Source organism: Camelus bactrianus, chromosome 19 (assembly GCF_048773025.1).
Source record: "Camelus bactrianus isolate YW-2024 breed Bactrian camel chromosome 19, ASM4877302v1, whole genome shotgun sequence".
Taxonomy (NCBI): domain Eukaryota; kingdom Metazoa; phylum Chordata; class Mammalia; order Artiodactyla; family Camelidae; genus Camelus; species Camelus bactrianus.
In genome coordinates this window covers 22,315,430-22,334,167 of record NC_133557.1, presented here as the reverse complement: position 1 = coordinate 22,334,167, position 18,738 = coordinate 22,315,430, and the positions used below count along the sequence as shown (strand labels likewise).

The 18,738-nt window shown below is 52.0% G+C and overlaps 1 protein-coding gene across 1 annotated transcript in view; it reads left to right on the top strand.

Moving 5' to 3' along the window:
- Positions 1–18,738, top strand: part of PREX1 (phosphatidylinositol-3,4,5-trisphosphate dependent Rac exchange factor 1) — a 175,674-nt gene that overhangs the window by 136,583 nt on the left and 20,353 nt on the right. The window contains exons 16-25 of the mRNA XM_074347397.1: positions 4,806–4,948; positions 6,624–6,716; positions 7,673–7,821; positions 9,473–9,558; positions 11,314–11,450; positions 12,144–12,255; positions 14,750–14,937; positions 15,229–15,390; positions 16,075–16,285; positions 16,708–16,984. Of these exons, the coding sequence (XP_074203498.1) occupies positions 4,806–4,948; positions 6,624–6,716; positions 7,673–7,821; positions 9,473–9,558; positions 11,314–11,450; positions 12,144–12,255; positions 14,750–14,937; positions 15,229–15,390; positions 16,075–16,285; positions 16,708–16,984 (1,558 nt within the window). The remainder of the gene's footprint in view (positions 1–4,805; positions 4,949–6,623; positions 6,717–7,672; positions 7,822–9,472; positions 9,559–11,313; positions 11,451–12,143; positions 12,256–14,749; positions 14,938–15,228; positions 15,391–16,074; positions 16,286–16,707; positions 16,985–18,738) is intronic.

Below are 18,738 nucleotides of genomic sequence, written 5' to 3'. Positions count from 1 at the left end.
GCCCAGAGAGAGCAAATGATGGGCAGGATTTGAGGCCAAATCCATGGGCTTCCTAAATAAGCTCTTCCTCCCTGATGGGACATGTCCTCCCAGGGTGGGCAGTGAGGCTGGACAGCACAGGCCTGGCCCGCAAGCTTCCATGGGGAGGAGTGGAGAGGGATCGGTGGGGACAGAGGTCAGGCAGCGCCACTTTTCCTGGCCTCGCCCCTCAGATACGTTGCTCCTCTTGCCACAGGGAGAAGCGTGTAAGAGGGGCAGAGAGGTGGACGGTCCCAAGATGGTCCTGAGGCGGGAATGTGGGGAGAGGAAGGGAGAAAATGGCTCCACTGACAGCATTTTAAATTAAAACAGAAGTTATCCTCTGTGCCTGGCCTCCCTCTAAGAACTCTCCATGAATGAATGAGTTTAATCTTTGTGACGATCCTTTGATGTTGGTATTAATATCGTCCCCATCTATAAGTAAGGACTAGAAGCCCAGACAGTTAGGACACTTTCTCAAGGTCACACAACAGGGAGGAGCTGGGATTTGAACCCAGGCAGGCTGGCATCACAGGCCATAGGTCAAACATTGAGCTCTTTGGTCTTTCCTTGTGGCCTCCAGCGGAGTCCCAAGTCTCCTCCCCTTTCAGCAGGACAAGTGGACTTTTTTTTTAATTTTAATTGAACTCTAGTCAGTTTACAATGTTGTGTCAATTTCTGGTGTATAGCATAATGTTTCAGTCATACATTCATATATTCCTTTTCATATACTTTTTCATTATAGGTTACTACAAGCTATTAAATATAGTTCCCTGTGCTGTACAATAGAAACTTGTTTTTTTTTTTTAATCTATTTTATATATAGTTGTTAGTATCTGCAAATCTTGAACTCCAGATTTATCCCTTCCCACCCCCCTTCCTCCCTGGTAACCATAAGTTTGTTTTCTATGTCTGTGAGTCTGTTTCTCTTTTGTAAATAAGTTCATTTGTGTCTTTTTTTAGATTCCATGTATGAATGGTATCATACGGTATTTTTCTTTCTCTTTCTGGCTTTCTTCACTTAGAGTGACAGTCTCCAGGTCCATTCATGTTGCTACTAATGGCACTATTTAATTTTTTAATGGCTGAGTAGTATTTCATTGTATATATATGCACCACATCTTCTTTATCCAGCCATCTGTTGATGGACATTTAGGTTGCTTCCATGTCTCGGCCATTGTATACAGTGCTGCTGTGAGCATTGGGGTGCATGTATCTTTTTGAATTAGAGTGCCCTCTGGATATGTGCCCAGAAGTGGGATTGCTGGATCATGGGGTAATTCTATTTTTAGTAGGACAAGTGGACTTTTCACTCCACCAAGGAGCCTTTCTCCTGTCTAGAACACTGCCCAGGGCCTGGTCACTTGCAGTTTCCCTTACCTGGGTGTCTCCTCCCCACTGCCAACTGCCCCCCCATCACTGATTCCGTGTTTCTGTTCAGTTGTCACCTCCCCAGCGAGACCACCTGACCAGCTGGACAGGCTCCTCTCCTTCCTCACCCTCTGGAGCTGCTCTGTCCCCGTGAGACTGATTCCACGCCTCCCTCTGTCCATTCTGTTTTCCAGAGGATGCCTTCTGCCTGCGGGCCCTGTGCAGGCTCTGGGGACAGAGGGTGAACAAGACAGGTGTGGGTCCTGCCCTCGGAGCCCACGGCCCCGTGTATGTGTGTGTGTGTGTGTGTGTGTGTGTATAGAGAATCACACAGCAGAGAGATAAGTACCTTTTCCAGGCTGTTATGAGCATGTGAGGAGGACTCTGGCTTTTACCCACGTGAGGCGGGAGTCCTGGGAGGGTTCTGAGCGGAGGAGGCACTGGCCTGACTGAGGTTTTTACGGGACCCCTCTGGCGGTGAGGGTGAGGGCGGCAGTAGGGGGGCCAGTGAGGGGATGATGGCCGTAGTCCAGGGGAGGGACTGTGTGGCTGGGACCCAGATGGTGGTGGCGGAGGGGTGGGACTCGGAAAGGCCTTCTGGCCCTTCCACCTCCCAGCTTCTGCTCTGTGCTCTAGCTCGGAGGCCAGCAGACTGCAGCAGGCCAGATAGTAGGTATTCCAGGCTTTGCAGGTACAGCTCAGCTGTACCCCTGTAGCCTAAAAGCAGCTGCGGGTGGCACATGAACAAATGGGCGGGGCTGCAAGGCAGTACAACTTTATTTAGAAAAACAGGCCCGTGGGCCCCAGTTTTCAGCCCCAGGTCTAGCTGCTGGACCTGCGGTCCGTTCAGCCAGAGAGAGATGTGCCCATGAGATGAATGGTCATCAGCGTGTCCCCTGCCTCGTAGTCAGCAGGACTGCCTCACGGATTGCCTCTCTCCCGGCCTCCGTTTCCCCCTCTTTCCACTGGAGGCCTTGCCGTCCCCTCCCCACCTGAGCTCAGTGTGCCCGTGGCTCTGCAGGGCTGGGACTCACACCAGCTGAGAGGGCCAGGTCGGGCCCAGCCAGGGCAGCCTCGTCGATCCCGTCCATCAGAGGCCTTCATTCCCGAAAGCCGCTCTGCTCCTTGCGGGGCCCTCTCACAGCTCCGTCCCTCCTTCCAATCAGAACCTCTCATTTGTGGGGGAGAGTAATTAGGGGTCCACCCTGGCTGCTATTTTGGGAAGGCTGCTGGCCAAGGACGTTCTGCAGGGGGTCACTCCGGGCCACATCAGTGCCCACAGGGCCACTCAGGGAGAGAGACTGCAGGGCGTGGCCCTGGTCCCCTTGTTCCCTGCCACGAACTCAGAAATAAGCTAAAATAGGAAAGGGCCAAATGCTAGGGTTGTGGCTGCTGCAAAATGCAGGTTAGGGTGCGGGCTGGGCAGGGCAGGGGTGGGGCCTGCGGCGCCTCCTTTGGCATCTGACCCGAGCTGATGGGCCCCGAGGTGTCTCCAGGGAGGTGGTCCAGCCCTCTCACTTTGGTGCACCACTGAGTCCTCGCAGCCAGCCCAGGAGTTGGTGCCATCATCCCCACAGGTGAGGCGATTGAGGCTCCAGGAGGCTAAACAGCTGGCCAGGGGCCTCGAGTGGACATTGGGAGTGGTCAGCCCTCACCTGGCCGAGCTCCTGGACTCCGGGATTCCAGCTGTTTCCCCAGACATTTCAGTCGAGACACAACACCGTGCTCCCCCCGCCCGTTCCCAGACCGTTTTAGCCTGATGTTTACAGTGGAGGGGAGTCAGCCGGCCTCCCGGGGCCTGGCTCCCAGCTCTGGGGAAAGCAGCAATTTGTGTGTCTGTTCTCTCCAAGGAGGTAATAGAGGTGGTCTGAGGAGGCTAGCTGTCCCGGGAAAGGAAGGAGAAGGAAAGGAAGGCCTCTGATGCTTTTCGTGTAGTCACCAAAGTCAGTGGGCAGCCTCAGTCTTCAGGGACAGCGGGGACGGCTCGAAGCTAAGGCAACTGGTTGTTCTTCTTTCACAGGCCCACTGACTTCAGACAGCTGCTTTGATACCCCCTCTTTATATAAGTCACCTCTGTCCCCATCTCTCAGGCCAGCCTGGGGAGTATGGTGAAGAGGAGATGCCTGGGCTCTGTGACCTTGGGCAGTTTATTTAGCCTCTCGGGGCTTTAGTCTCCCCATCTGTGAAATGGGTGCAGCAGACCTTCCTTGTCTGTGGCGTAAACGGACCTAATCCTGTATCCACAGTGTGCGTGGTGCTGGTGGGTACTTAGTTAAATTGTAATCCACAGGGACTGTATCACATACTGGTTCTTACTGGTTGTTTTGATTCATTTTTCTGGCTTGTCTTAGAACAGAGGGCCAATGGCTTTTTCTGTGAAGGCCCAGATAGTAAGACATTTGTGGACCATACAGTCTCTTGCAATGATTCAACCCTGTCACTGTGGCCCCAAAGCAGCCCCTAGACAATACATAAGTAAATGGGTGTGGCTGTGTTCCAACAAATTTTATTTATAAAAAGAGGGAGTGGGCCCCTCTTGGCCCACAGGGACGTCTAAAGGGTCTGTTCCTGGTTATTAGTGAGGTTGGGCTCCTTTTCACATACTTGCCACCCACTTAGGTTTTCCCATCTGTTAATCACCCGTTCATATCCTTTGCCCATTTATCTATGAGTTTCCCAGCTTTCTGTGGTTGATTTATTGGAGTTTCCTGTCTATTCTAGGTTTTCCTTCCTTGTTGGTTTTAGACAGTACAGTTAGCTTTGCATCTTTGGCCTCCCTGTGGCCTGACTGAGTGGAAGTCCTTAATTTTATCCTGTTGCTCTTTGTTGCGGGGGGTGGAGTCTGGTTGCATGAACTCCTCTTCTGTTCTAGGACAGAGATATTCTCCTGCATTTTGTTGGTGAGCTTTAGTTTTCCCGTTCATATTTAGGTCTTTAACCCAACAGGAGTTTATTGTATATGATGTGAGGCAGGGATCCAGTTTTGTTTTTTTGCTGTGAGTGAGTCAGTTTCCCCTGTACCGCCCGTGGAATCTCCTCCACGTGATCATTCATCCTCCATCATGTACTAAGTTCCCATAAGCACAGTGTCCTCTCATGTGATTGCTGTTCTCCTCCGCTGGTTCTTTAATCTATTTCTGCTATAGTTCCACACGGTTTTGGTTACCATGACTTTGTAATATGCCTTTATAGCAGGTGGGCACATTCAGATTTTTCAAGAGACGTCCGAAAGCCAGACTTTTATGTGACATATCCTGATGTGTTAGCGCTGACACCTGACTCTGTTTAATAAAACACTCTACTGGCCAATCCAAAGTTGTCCAGGGGCTGGTTCCGGCCAGTGCCCGCCAGTTGGCAGATGCTGAAAGCTCCCCACGTGGGCCTGACCCCGTGCCTGTGTGTCTGTGGGTCTGCAGTGCTGGAGAAGAGCGAGTTCAAGGATGAGTCCCAGTACTTCCGCTTCCACGCAGACGAGGAAATGGAGGGAACCAGCAGCAAGAACAAACAGCTTCGCAATGACTTCAAGCTGGTGGAGAACATCCTGGCCAAGCGCGTGCTGGTAGGAGCAGAGCTCAGCTACGGCACCTTCCTTCCCAGACCTGCCTGCAAACCTGGGAACCGGGCTGCCTTCGGGTTACGGCTTGAGAAATTGGGCTCAGCTTTGAGCACCCAAGAGGATGGAGGATTCTGAGAGGTGGCTGGCAACACTGCCCAGAGGCCAGGTCCCTTTCCTGGCCAAGACTACCCTCTTCACAGATGAGATGGGGCTTAGTGACCTCCCTTTCTTTTCCTTTCCCTCTCATCTTGTCCACCCCACTCCCAGCCTAGCCTTGTGCGGAGAGGGTGGCCTCCTGAAATGACTCCTCCTGCATACCAGAGGCTTGGGTCCTCTGGGCTGCCACCCTGTCTTTGTTTAGTTGCTGTAAACAGCCTTGCAGTTAACAGAAGATTTACCAGCCTGTTCAGATATTTTACCAGCCTCGCTCACCAAATCCTGTTTCTCTGCCTCCTGGTTGGCAGCAACCTCCATCTTCAGGCCTGGCCCAGAGCAGGCAGTCAGGAGAGAGGCTCAGAAGGTTAGGTCTCTTACCACAGCCGAAGTTGGGGCCAAAATCTGCCTAATAAGGAGACGGCTCCGTTAACTTCTCTCCTGTGGTACTAGTGGGGGCTGCTGTTTCTGATTCCCACTTCTCCCTCTATAAAGCCCACCAGTGCTCCCCATGACACTTGGGGTAAAACCCAGCCTCTCACCATGGTCTGCAAGAGTCTACCTGCCTCTCTGGCTTCATCTGTGTGCTCGCCCCTGCCTTGCCCCACCCATCCCAGCCATTCTGATCTTCCTTCTTATCCTCCAGTACCTTGGAACCTGACTCAGGGCCTTTGCACATGCTATGCCCTCTGCCTGGAGCACTTTTCTCTTTGTAAACTTCTGTTCGCACTTCATTCAGGTCTCAGCTCAGATATCATCTCCTCTGGCCCCACTGCCATGCCACATTCTGTCCCTTTAAGTGCTTTATTTTAATTCAAACTGCGGACACTCCCTGCATCACATTCTGTATTTCTTTCTTTCTTTGTAGTCTCTCTCCCCCACTAGACATTCAGCTGCCCAAGGGCAGAAACCGTCTGTCTTGTTCAGTGCTGTTTCCAGAGCCCAGTCAAGTACCTGGCACATCTAATAGGCAGCCGCTCAGCAAAATACTTACGTGAACAAATAATTGCATTTCTCTGTATCCCCCCCACCACTCACCCCCAGCCCCTCCCAGCCTTCTGTCGTCCTGCACTGGGGAGGGAGGCTCCTCCCCAAACTCCCTTCTTGCCCCCAAGTTCTTGGTGGCTGGACACCTTTGGCTTTATTTTATTTGTTAATTGTTATTGATCGCCTACAGTATGCCAGCGATGGGGAGATGGTGGTGCATAGAAGAGGAGGCTCTGTCCTCAGTTTGGGAGGAGGAAGGGGTGACAGGCAATGAAAAGTCAGCTAATAAATGGTCAGCCCCAGGCCGAGGTCCAAGCCCGGTGGTGTCTTCACTTGACAGATACATATTGAGCACCTACTGTATCTTGGGTGCTGTCTGTGCTTTACTTCATCCCACTGCACCTCAGCCCCCATCCCTACCCTGTATACCTCTGGGGCATGAGGATCCAGTAGGGTCACGGTCCCGTGGGGGCCAGGGTGGGGCTGGCTCCAGGCCTCCCTCCCTGCCTCACCTGTCACTCCTGCCTCGGGCCCTCAGATCCTGCCCCAGGAGGAAGACTATGGCTTTGACATCGAGGAGAAGAACAAGGCTGTGGTGGTCAAGTCGGTCCAGAGAGGCTCGCTGGCTGAGGTGAGGCCGCTCAGAGGGTGGGCTTTGTGTGGGTGGGAAAGTGGGGCATCTCTCCTCATTCCTCGAGGCAGGCCAGCTCAGAAAATAGGGGAATGTCAGTTGTTCCTCCTTGCTCATCACCCTTGTGGGGAAACTGAGTCCAGGGCCATCTGGTCTGCAGTCTCTAGGGAGCTGGAAGAGCGCCCCTGGCTCCAGCGTGCCCTCCCAGCACGTGCCACTGGCTCCCTCTGCTGGCCCTGTCGGGGAGGTGCAGGGAAACTACCCGAGGGTCTGAATCAGCTCTGATAACAGACAAAACTAATAGTGATCAGTGGCTTGAATATGGCAAGTTTGTTGCTCTGACATGGGTACAAGGCCTGGAGGAGAAAGGCCAGGGATTCCACCTTTCAGCTGTTCCCAGAGGGTGTGGAGGTGGGTGGGGGAGAGGCACCTGCCACCTTGTCCAGGTGCTCTGGTTGCTTCCGGGTAGTGATTAGGAATGTGCTTGGCTGCACGTAGCCATGTGCTGGCCTCTCGATAGCTGGAGCCGCAGGGCTTCATTTTTCTAGTGACTTCAGTGGTTAGAGGGAGGTGGTTCTGGGTCTTGGTTCGGGGTCAACATCTCTTGGACTGTCCTGGACAAGCTCTCGAGGTCACAAGGTGGCTGACCCAGTCCGATGCCTCGTGTCCTCACACAGCAGGGCAGGAAGCAGGGGCCGATTATGGCAGCTTCTCCTTCGGGAAAAGCGTCTTTCTTGTTAGCGCCTCCTACAGGCCTCCCTTCATAGCTTGTTGGCCAGAACAGGTTTCCCCAGCCCGTTAACTGTTAGCCACAGAGGAGAATGGGGCTGCCCTGGTGGGCTCACTATGATCACACTTGGTCCCTGGGGCCTGCTCTGTGCTGCCTAAATGCATTCAAGGCTCCTTCGAGAGCAGCAGAAGGGGCCAGTAACCCGTGTGCATGTCTCCCTGCCAAGATGGCTGGCCTGCAGGTGGGGAGGAAGATCTACTCCATCAACGAGGCCCTGGTGTGCCTGCGGCCCTTTGCGGAGGTGGAGTCCATCCTCAACCAGTCCTTCTGCTCCCGCCGCCCGCTGCGCCTCCTGATAGCCACCAAGGCCAAAGAGTGAGTGTCCCCAGGGGCAAGGGTGTCCGGCGACATTCCTCTCAGGTTGAGAAGTTGCCTGAGCCGTCCTGGCTCCCTGTGGACGGGACTTCTTCTGCAGGCTCTTGGCACATGCCTTCATTCAGTCAGCAGACATTTACTGAGTGTCCTCTGTGTGCACTGGGGCTTCAGGCTCTGGGGATCCAGCCGCATCTGGATGGATTCATTTCTACTCTTCACAGATCTCAGTCTAGATGGAGGGCAGAGCAGGAGACAGACAGGAAACAAAATAGAGAAGTAAGAGGCATCCTGGAGCAGTAAGTGTGGACCAGTGTGCAAGGCTGGGGAAGGAGGTGGGCCACGTGGAAGGACAGTGGTCAGGAAGACACCACTGAGAGCTGAGGTGAAGACCTGGAGGAGGTAAGGAAGGGAGCCAAGGGGACTTCTGGGAGAAGAGGGCTCCAGACAGAGGAAATGGGGAGTCAAAGGCCCTGGGGTGGGACTGTGGCTGGTGTGTTTGAGGAACAGTGAGCAAGCTGATGGGGCTGGAACAGAGTGAGTGAAAGAGAGGGGCAGCCAGTGATGTCTGCCTGACAGTGACCCGTGCACACGGTGAGGACCCTGAAGCTCCTGGGAGGCTCTCAGCAGAGGCGAGGTGTGATCTGATGGAGGTTCTGGCTGCAGGGGGAGACTAGATTGTCAGGGGCAGATGTGGAAGAGGGGGAGCGGTGAGGAGGCTGGTGGCCCGGCCCAGGGTGGCAGCAGTGGGGGTGGTGAGAAGTGGTTGGGTACCAGATACAGGCACAGGGAGAAGCATTTTCTATTTTAAAATGTGTGCATTTGGTTTTCACTTCTCCCTTCTATTTAAGGCAGGTGCTCTCGGTTTTCTATTGATGGGAGTGACGAAATGTTTTAAATAGGATTATTTCAGTAGAAAGGCAAGCCAGTTTAGGGAAAGTGACTGATTGGTTGGTATGTTCTGCAGTGGCAGAAATCACCCGGGTGGAATGTACCTGTTTCAAGTTTCAGAAATATCTGTGGTTTGAGAACAGGCCCCCAAGATGGCTTTATCTGGCAGGTGGGGATGATTCTGAGGCCCACTGTCGGGGGACCTGCCCTCAGTAGGGCAGCAGATGGCTGCATTGAAGCCCCTGGATTAACGACACCCACTGTCCACCCCTGGGCAGGTGTCGCCCGCCCTGCTCTGGTGTCTCACCCACAGAATGGCCAAGACCTGGCCTTCCAAACCATGTTCTGTAGGGGACACATGGACATTTCTCTAGAGTCAGCACCAAGATGTGCTGGGTCACTTGTCACCCCCCACCCCACTCTAGCCTGTGATTATGGGATAAAATGTTCACTGGCTGAAGTGCTGGCCTGGCCACCATGAGGCCTCCTCTCACCAAGAGGATGATGGAGAAGGTGTAGGAGGGTGATCGGGAATTTCTGTGCGGGGCCTGAATTTCCAAGAACAGGCCAAGTGGTTCTGTTCATCAAAGATCCTGATGCCGTGGGCTCTGGTTAAATCGGTTTCTCTATTTGGAAAGCTTGGTGCAGCTGCTGTTTTGGGCTGGATTTCCCAGAAGCCTGGGAATCAGGGCCCCCCAGGATGGCCCCCTGGGGTATGGGGAGTGATACCGCTTCACCTTATGACTGCTTTTGCTTGGTGCAGAGTCATCAAAGTCCCCGACCATCCAGAGGCTCTGTGCTTCCAGATCCATGGAGCTGCCCCGCCATACGTCTATGCTGTGGGGAGAGGTGAGCCAGAGCCTGAGAGACAGAGGGGAGCTTTGGGAGACGGGTCTGTGTGTGTGGTAGGAGCTGAGAGGCACCCAAACCATTTCCACCAGGCCTCAGCGTCTTAGTGTACCGTTAGCATTTACCTTCTTTGCTTGAAGCCGAGGCTTGCAAATACAGATGCCTGTGGGGTCAGACCGTTACAGGTGGGTAACTGAATGGAAGACACTAGGGAGTGGTGAGGACTATGACAAAGTGAAACAGTCCATGTGCACTTGAAAAGGGGGAGTTGTTCTCTTCTCAAGCTCATTATTGCTAGGCAGGAATGTGGGCCTCCTCTGATCAGATTTTTTTTTTTTTTAAGAAACCGGAAGTAGGAATTTTGGCCAAATTTCTTTGGCCAGCTCCAGCCCATAGGTCAACCATTTGAGACCTCTACTTTTTGTATTGCCTTCTCCTGGCGTGCTGTTTGAGGGGTTACTCTGTCCCGGAGAGGAAACCAAACAGACCTGAGATACTGGGTTCCCAATCCTCTCTCCACCCGAGGGCCCAACTTTTAAAGTTTAAAGATACATTGTCCACTCTTCTGGTCATAGTTATATTTTTAAATTGATTGAAAATGCATGTGATGACAGAAAGCTACTGAGAATCTGTTAATACAGTGGGGTTTTATTGTATTTGTCCCTTAAGCAGTGGTTCTCAACTGGGAGCAGTGTCACCCTCCAGAGGACATCCAGCAATGTCTGGAGACATATTTGGTTGTTACAACTTGGGGTGGGGGTGCTTCTGGCCTCTCATGGGTAGAAACCAGGATGCTACTAAACAGCCCACTGTGCCCACTGTGCTTCAGAGCAGAGAATTACCAGCCCACAATGTCAGTAGTGTTGAGGTGAGAAGCCCTGCCTTAGAGCATCTGTAGAGAAGGAGAGATGCTTATGGGTGAACTCGGCAAAAATACCAAAACAGCTGATATTTCTTGAGTCCTTAATAAGAGGTGGGCACATGGCTAAGTGCTTTCCGTGTTTTAACTTATTCACTGTCTCAGGAACCCTATAAGTAGATACCGTTAGTGTCTTTATTTTCCAGATGAGGCTACCAAGGCACAGAGAGGTTAAGGAACTGCCGAAGGTCACACAGTTGGTCAATAGCAGAGCCAGGGTTTGAACCCAGGCCTCTGGGGCCCAGGCCTGTACTCGTCCCCATCACTCCATGCCCACCTGTCACTCTCCTGTGTACAAAGCTTGACATTCATTTGCACTTCTAGACCCTTCATATTAACCACATAAACCCTGAGGTCCAAGACCTACAGTCTGGGAGTCATGGGATAGCTGAAGAAACATGCACTTGGAGTCTGGGACACCTGAGTTTGAAACCTGGCTTCTCCTAGGCACGTGAGCTTGAGAGAGTCACTTTGCCTCTCCGAGCCTCTGTTCCCCTGTTTGCAAAATGGGAATGATCCTGACCCCAGGAATACAGGTGGTTGTGGGACTTTAAAGGAGACGAAGCTCTAGAGTGAGGTGTTCCTGGGTTCAAGTCCTGCCTTCCTGGCTGTGTGACCTTGGGCGAGCTGCTACTTCTCTGAGCCTCGGATTCTTCTGCAAAATGGGAGCACGAGTCCCTGTCCTGCCCACTGGAGTAGGTTGGAGAGTGGCTCCAGGGTGGTGTCTGGGGAGTTGGGGTGGCGGGGAGGTTGAGGGACAGTGTTCATCTGGTTACTGGCCCTTGCCTCGCACTGCCCCAGGCTCTCTTTGCCTCAAGCGCTCCCATCCCCTTTAGGCTCCGGGGCTGCGGCTGCAGGGCTCTGTCCTGGCCAGTGCATCCTGAAGGTCAATGGCAACAACGTGATGAGTGATGGAGCGCCAGAGGTCCTGGAACACTTCCAGGCATTCCGGAACCACCGGGAAGAGGCCTTGGTGAGCTACCCAGCAGCCAAGGGGATCAGGAAAGCCCTGCTTGTTGGGGAGCGGTACTGGGAGCCACCTTCCCTTCTCTGGGGAAAATTCGGAACATACCACAATGTTTTGGGTTGGGTGGGGCTGCCTACCTGGCAGGGCTGAGCTGGGCTTGGGTTCTATGACCCCCCTGCCTCCCTAAACCTCTTGGCCTCAGTTTTCACAGCTGTGAAATGGGTGCAATAAGACCCTCTTTTCTTACTATGGAGGCACGTTGGGCAAATAGTCATATTGATGGTAAAAAAATTGATGTTATACTTGGGGGCTGGGGTTCTGTGGGAGGTGGTCCCATTCATTGGTTCATGCAATAAGTGTTTACTGAGCACCTGCTGTGTGCTTGGCACACTTCTAGGCCCTGGGGCCCCAGGGGAGACAAGGTTTCTGCTCCCGTGGATCTGATTTACATTTTCAAAGGCTCCCCACTTCCCTGGCTTCTGTGTGGAGTGTAGATTGTAGAGGGTGAGCACTGACTGTGACTAGAGGACCCTCAGGAAGGTTCCAGAGAGAAGCCTGGGAGGGCTGTCCACAGGTGGTGGCACTGACAGGCTAAAAGCCTGAGTTTTGGAATCAGGGAACAGTATGTACCTCGCCCTGTCCCTTCCTGCCTGGGCTCCTGGCATGGTGGCCGCCCCCCTTACTCTGCTCCCCTCACAGGGCCTGTACCAGTGGGTCTACCACACCCACGAGGATGCGCAGGAGGCCCGGGAGGCCCATGGTGAGGACCCCAATGGTGAGGGGGCCGGAGAGGAAGACCAGCCCAACTCAGGTAAAGGGACAGAAGAACCTTTGTGATTACATTGGGTTCACCTGGATAATCCCGGCTACTCCTTATTATAGTCAGCTGAGTAGCAACCTTATTTCCAGCTGCAGCCATAATTCCTCCTAGCCAGGTAACATCATGTACTCCCAGGGTCTGGGGATAGGATGGGGGCATCATTCAGGGACCGTTATTCTGCCCACCACGAGCTCCCACATTTTTCTCTCTAGCCCAGCCTCAGCCCTGGACCCCAGCCCTGTCTTTCTCCCTGACACCCTCTGGATGTCTAACAGGCATCACAAACTTAGTGTGGCCAGAATTGAATGCCTTACCTTCCTCTGAAACCTGTTCCTCCCCTCGGTGTCCAGTCTCCATCCTTCCAGATTCTCAGACCCCAAACTCAGAGTCCTCCTTGACTGTTCTTTTTCTCCTCTGTCCCACCACCTTGGTTCCAGCAGCATACCTCATTGCCTGTGCCTTCCCCGTGCGGCCAGAATCTGACCACTTCCCATCACCTCCACTGTGCCTGGCCCAAGCCACCACCATTTCTCACCAGGACTATTGTAGTAGTATGCTTGCCGATCTCCTTGTCCTGCCTTACCTCTCCCTCTGCCGGCTATTCTCAAAAAATAGAACAGAACCTCCCAATGGCTTCCACCCTATGCAGGGCAAAGACCAAATCCTCATCATGGCCTTCCAGGCCTGACCAGGCTCCCCAGCCTCTCCTCTCATCACTCCCACTTGCCCTCTCTGTTCCATCCACTCTAGCCTCTTGTTCTTAAATACCAAATGGACCCCTGCCCAGGGACTTTGCACTTGCAGCTCCCTCTGCCTGGAATGCTCTCCCCCAAGTACTTCTCACCTTGTGCTCCTCACCTCACTAAGCTCTCTGCTCAAATGTTACCTAGAGAGACCACCTGGAGTGCTGTGATTAAGTAAGCCCCTTTTATCCCTCGGTGTCTCCTTATCCTCTTTTATTTTTCTTCACCGCATTATTAATTGGCATATGTCATACAGTTATTTGTTTATTGCTTTTCTTCATTTCCCTTTCTAGAGAATAAGCTTCCTGAGGGCAGGGGTTTTGTTTATTTCTTGCTGTATCCTCCGATCCTAGAACTGTGCCAGGCATATAGTAGGCACTCAGTGAATAGTTGTAGTCTGAATAATAGCCTCTTCTCTGCAGTCACTTGTCTGGACTCTGTGCCATACTTCTGCTGGGCTGGGGTGGGGACAGAGGCTGTAGAAAGACCAGGGGCTTTGGATGCCTCTGTGTCCACTAGCTCTGGGCTCCTTGCTGGTAACTTCAGGGTTAGCAAAGAACTGGGGTGTACAGGGGTGGCTGGGGAACCGTCCCCCACTGCTGAAACATACACAGCCTGGCAGAGGGATTCTACAGGGGACAGGTTGATGGGGACGGGGGAGAGGTCAGCTGGAAACTTCGAGCTCAGTTTATGCCCCTCTGGCAGGAAAGGCTCTGGGCCTCCTCCCCCAGCACGTGGGTGACCCCTGATGATGATGGTAGACCACGCTGAGGGGAGCCGGCAGCTTCTGTCTTTCTGTTCTACAATTAGAAGCATCTACTATGTGCCAGGTCCTGTTCTAGGAACATGGGAGACACGAGTGATCAAGGAGGACAGGGTCCCTCCCCTTAGGTCACTGATGTGAGGGGAGCCAGATAATGAACAAAAGAACAAAAAAATTGACAAGTGATGACATAGCATGAGGGTGAGGGGAGAAGGTGATGGTGTGTGTTGGGAGATACTCTTTTAAGCAGATGAAAAGGAAAGCAATTCACTCCAATAAATTGCCTGCTTTCTTCCTAGATATGCCACTACCTAGCTATGTGGCTTCTGAGGAGCCACAGTCTCTCTGGGTTCATGTTAATCAGGACTTAATCTCACCTACATAAAAACATTGGCTCAGCAAACCAAAAAGTATGAGTAGGGCCAACAACCTTCAGGTCTGGCTTGATCCAGCACCTCATATAGTGAGGAGGCTCTTTGTTTTTCTCCAGTTCTCAGCTTTGCACCCTCTGTGTTGATTTCCTCCTTACATGCTGTTTTCTCCACCTGGTGGCTTTGATAATTTGGAATCCAGTTGAGAAAGAGAATGTCTCCTCTTTGTAGATCTAACAAAAAGTCCCAGACTTGACTCTCATTGGCCCAGCTTGGGTCACATGCTCGTTCCTGAATCAATCACTGAATAAGGGGAATCTAGTATGCTCCTTGGCCAAGACCTTTGTCTCAGGGGAGGGTGTGGGTTGTAGGGGTCCCCTTTTCTGAGCCACATAGACCGGGAATGGGGCTCAAGGGTTGATTCCTGGAAGGAAAATCTTCTAAAACAAGGAATGGGCGATAATGAGCTGGCAAAATAAACAGAACTGCAGCACAGGCTTCAGTCTCCCCATCTATTCAACATGAGCTGTCCATGGTGCTGGGTCAGGGGGCTGGCTTGGTGTGGGGTGGTGCCCCTCCTCAGGGCTGCCTGTCCCTTTGGCTTCCAGTCTTCCCGCTGCTGTCCCTGGGTCCCCAGCTGAGCCTGCACGAGGACAGCCCTGTGGTCAGCCTGACCGTGGACAACGTGCACCTGGAGCACGGCGTGGTGTATGAGTACGTGAGCACGGCAGGCATCCAGTGCCACGTGCTGGAGAAGATCGTGGAGCCACGCGGCTGCTTCGGCCTTGCCGCCAAGGTCTTGCTGGGCAGTGCCCTGCCCTGAGGGGGTGGAGCAGCCTGATCCCCACGTCCTCAGAGTTAGCCTGGAGCCCTGAGTTCTAGTCCCTGCCCCACCACTTGGTAGCTATGGGACTTAGGAGAGTGACTTGTTATCTCTTAGGCTTAGTTTGCGCACTTGCTAAATGGGCCAGTAAGAGACCTGACCTCACAGGGGTACTACGAGGCACACAGTAGTCACCACACATAAACCCCTGAACACCCGCTCTGGGGCACAGTGAGTGCTCAGTACCTGTTAATGTTTCCATAGATCCTTGAGGCCTTTGCTGCCGACGACAGTGTCTTCATGCAGAACTGTGGACGGCTCATGGCCCTGAGCAGTGTCGTGAAGACCATGTTCCACTATGAATTCCGCAACACCTGTGACACCAAGCTGGAGAGCATTGGCCAGAGGATCGCCTGCTACCAGGAGGTGCCCGCACCCTGCAGGGTCTCCGCGGGGGGTACTGTGGTTGTAAATGTCAACACCCAACCCAACTGAGCTTAAACAAACAGGAGAATTTACTGGTTTGTATTACTGAAAAGTCCAGAGGTAAACTTCAGGCATGGCTGTATCCAGGCACCCCAACAGATATCACACTAGCGCAAGAACAGGGTCTCCTTCCTTCTCTTGACTTTGTTCTTCTGTGCTGGCTTTGCTCTCAGGCAGGCTCTTTCATGTAGTGATAGGATGACCCCCGGGAGCTCTAGTCTTAGCAACCCCAGTAGAAAAGGAGCTTGATGAGAGCTCTTGTTGGCTTGGCTTGGGTCCCTTGCCCAGCCCAGTACCGATCTCTGCAGGGATAGGGAGGCAGTCTTACCTGAACCTCATGCACTGTGGTCAGGGAGAGATGGTTGCTCAAGGACAGCCCAGATGCAGCTAAAATGGGGAAATGAATGTGGACAGGTACTCAGAGGCCTCAGATCTCTCCAGGTCTTCCCTGAAACCTGGATCCAGGGAAAGGCTGTGCAGGGGAATTCACTTTTCAATTTGAAACTATTGGCGTTTTGTCCAATTTTGGAATGTCTTGCCTAGGCCAGGATAAAGTGGGTACTGGGGGTGGGCCAGAATTCCCAGACCCCTGAATCATGACCCCGTGTCCTCCACCTTTCTTAGTTTGCAGCTCAGCTGAAGAGCAGGGTCAGCCCACCTTTCAAACAAGCTCCCTTGGAACCCCATCCACTGTGTGGCCTGGACTTTTGCCCCACAAATTGCCACGTCAACCTCATGGAAGTGTCCTACCCCAAGACCACGCCCTCGGTTGGCAGGTCCTTCAGCATCCGCTTTGGTCGCAAACCTTCCCTCATCGGCCTTGACCCAGAGCAAGGTAACTGTGTCTGTCAGAAATTGTGTTCTGATCTCACACTACAGATACATGTATGAAGGCCAGCAGTCTGGGACTGGAATGGTGGCTCCACAGTCATCAGGGAGGCAGCCTCCTCCTTTCTATGCCACCATCTCTAAATGTTGCTTTTATCTTGAAAGATCCCTCATGGTATAGAATGGCTGCTGGAGTACCAGCCATCATATCTACATTATAGGCAGGAAAAAGATCACAGTAGTTACAAGCATATTAGCACCAGATGGAAACTTTTTTATTGAAGTAATTTAATGTAGTAAAAGAATATTTAAAAGGGAAACTTTTTTCATTTATTGGGATCCTTAAAAAGGGTTTGTATACCTCTGTCTAAGGGGCTTGTGAGTATCTGGGGGTTGTTTCCAAGTGAGCTCTCCCTCCCTCCACTGTAGGTCACCTGAACCCCATGTCCTACACCCAGCACTGTATCACCACCATGGCTGCCCCGTCCTGGAAGTGCCTGCCTGCTGTGGATGGGGACCCCCAAAGCCAGGGTCCCAATGACAGCAGCTTTGGGCCAGCCAATGGAACCCTTGGCCAGGAGGACCGGGGCCTGAGCTTCCTACTCAAGCAGGAGGACCGTGAGATCCAGGATGCCTACCTGCAGCTCTTTACCAAACTGGATGTGGCCCTGAAGGAGATGAAGCAATATGTCACCCAGATCAACAGGTGAGCCCTGGGCCAGGAGGGAAAGGCAAGGAATCTCAGAGTCAGGATTTCTTAGCCTTGGCAACATTGACATTTTGGGAAGGATCATTGTTTGGATTGTGTCCTGTACATGCTAGGCTATTAGTGGTTTCCCTGGTCTCTGCCCACTAGATGCCAGTAGCACCCCCTCCCTAAGCTGTGACAATGAAAAATATCTCCAGGCGTCAAATGCCCTCTCTGGGGGCAAAATCACTCACAATGGAGAATCGCTGCTCTAATGTAAGGATGGATGTAGGCAGCATCCTCAGTAGAGACTAGAACTATTTGGTGAAAGGTTTGGGGGGAACTTTATCTTTTAAACATTGCAGAAAGAGAGATGGCTGGAAATGATGTCCCTTTTGGTGCGATGTGTCAGGACACACATATAACACCCCCTACAAAGCGTTTTTGCCAACAGAAGTTGCACCATTCTTTGATCAAAGCTCTAGGTTTCACTATTCGGCTAGAGGATGTGGGGTATGGGGAAGGTGAAATGGCACTTCAGGGATGCCATTGACCAAATCCAGAGGGTGGACAATTCTAGATGACAGATGACCCAATTTCTTTAACAAATAAATGACAAAGGAGAAGCAGGTTCAGGGAGGAGGAGGAACTGTTAGAAAAGGGGCTTGAGAGACGTATCAACTAAATACAGCGAGTGGACCTGGTTTGGGTTCTGTTTCTAACATACCATCTGTGTGAAGGCACTTTTGGGACCATCAGGGGCATTTGAACACAGACTGGGGACTAGACGGTCTTATGGGGTGATGAATTTTGTGAGGTTTGATAATGGCAGACTGGTTATGTTTACAACAGTGTTTCTCAGCCTCGACACTATCAACATTTTGGGCTGGATAATTCTTTGCTGTGGGATATTTACTGGCACTCCAGTCTCTGCTCCTTGGATGTCAGCAGTTTCTCCCCACGCCCCCCAGCCCTGCTTCAGTTGTGACAGCTAAAAATGTCTCTGAACATTGCTAACTGTTTGCCTCTCAGGAAAGTTGCTAAATTGCTAAATGTTTCTTGGCCGGGGGAGGGTGGCACTCTGAGAACCATTGCTTTAAAAAAGAAGTCTTTATGTGTTAGAGACATGTATGGAACTGTGTATCAGGGGAATTATATGATACCTCAGGTTTGTTTTAAATACTCTAGAAAAAGAAAAAGCTACAGAGAAGACTGAGGGAAGAAATGTGGGTTCTGAGTTGCCGTTGTTGAAGCTGGCAGCTGGGTACCTGAGGTTCACCCTCCTGTCCCCTCTTCTTCTCTATGTGATAGAAATTGCCCATGATAAAAGAAAAAATAATGTGAGGTCCAGAGCCAGGACGCTGGCCCTGCCGCTTATTAGCTGTGTGACCTTGGCCAAGTCACTTAGCCTTTCTGAACCTTGATGTACTCATCTGCTAAAGTGGGGTTATTCATAACAGTGACCTCACTGAGATGTAGTCGGATTGTATCAACTGGGGTTTACTGATCACTTACAAGGCACCAGACACTTCTGGGCACTTTACATATTTTAACTCCCTTTATCTTAGGACATAGTGATGTTACTCCACTGTATGGACGAGGAAATTGAGTCTCAGAGTCATTTAATACTTAGCTTTAGGTCTCTAAACTAGGAAATGGTAGCATTGGGATTTGAATCTGGGGTCTGTCTGTGTTCAAAACCCATGCTTCTAATGGTTATGCTGTATGCCTGGGATTGACACACTGTGCCCTGTGGGCCAAATCCAGCACAC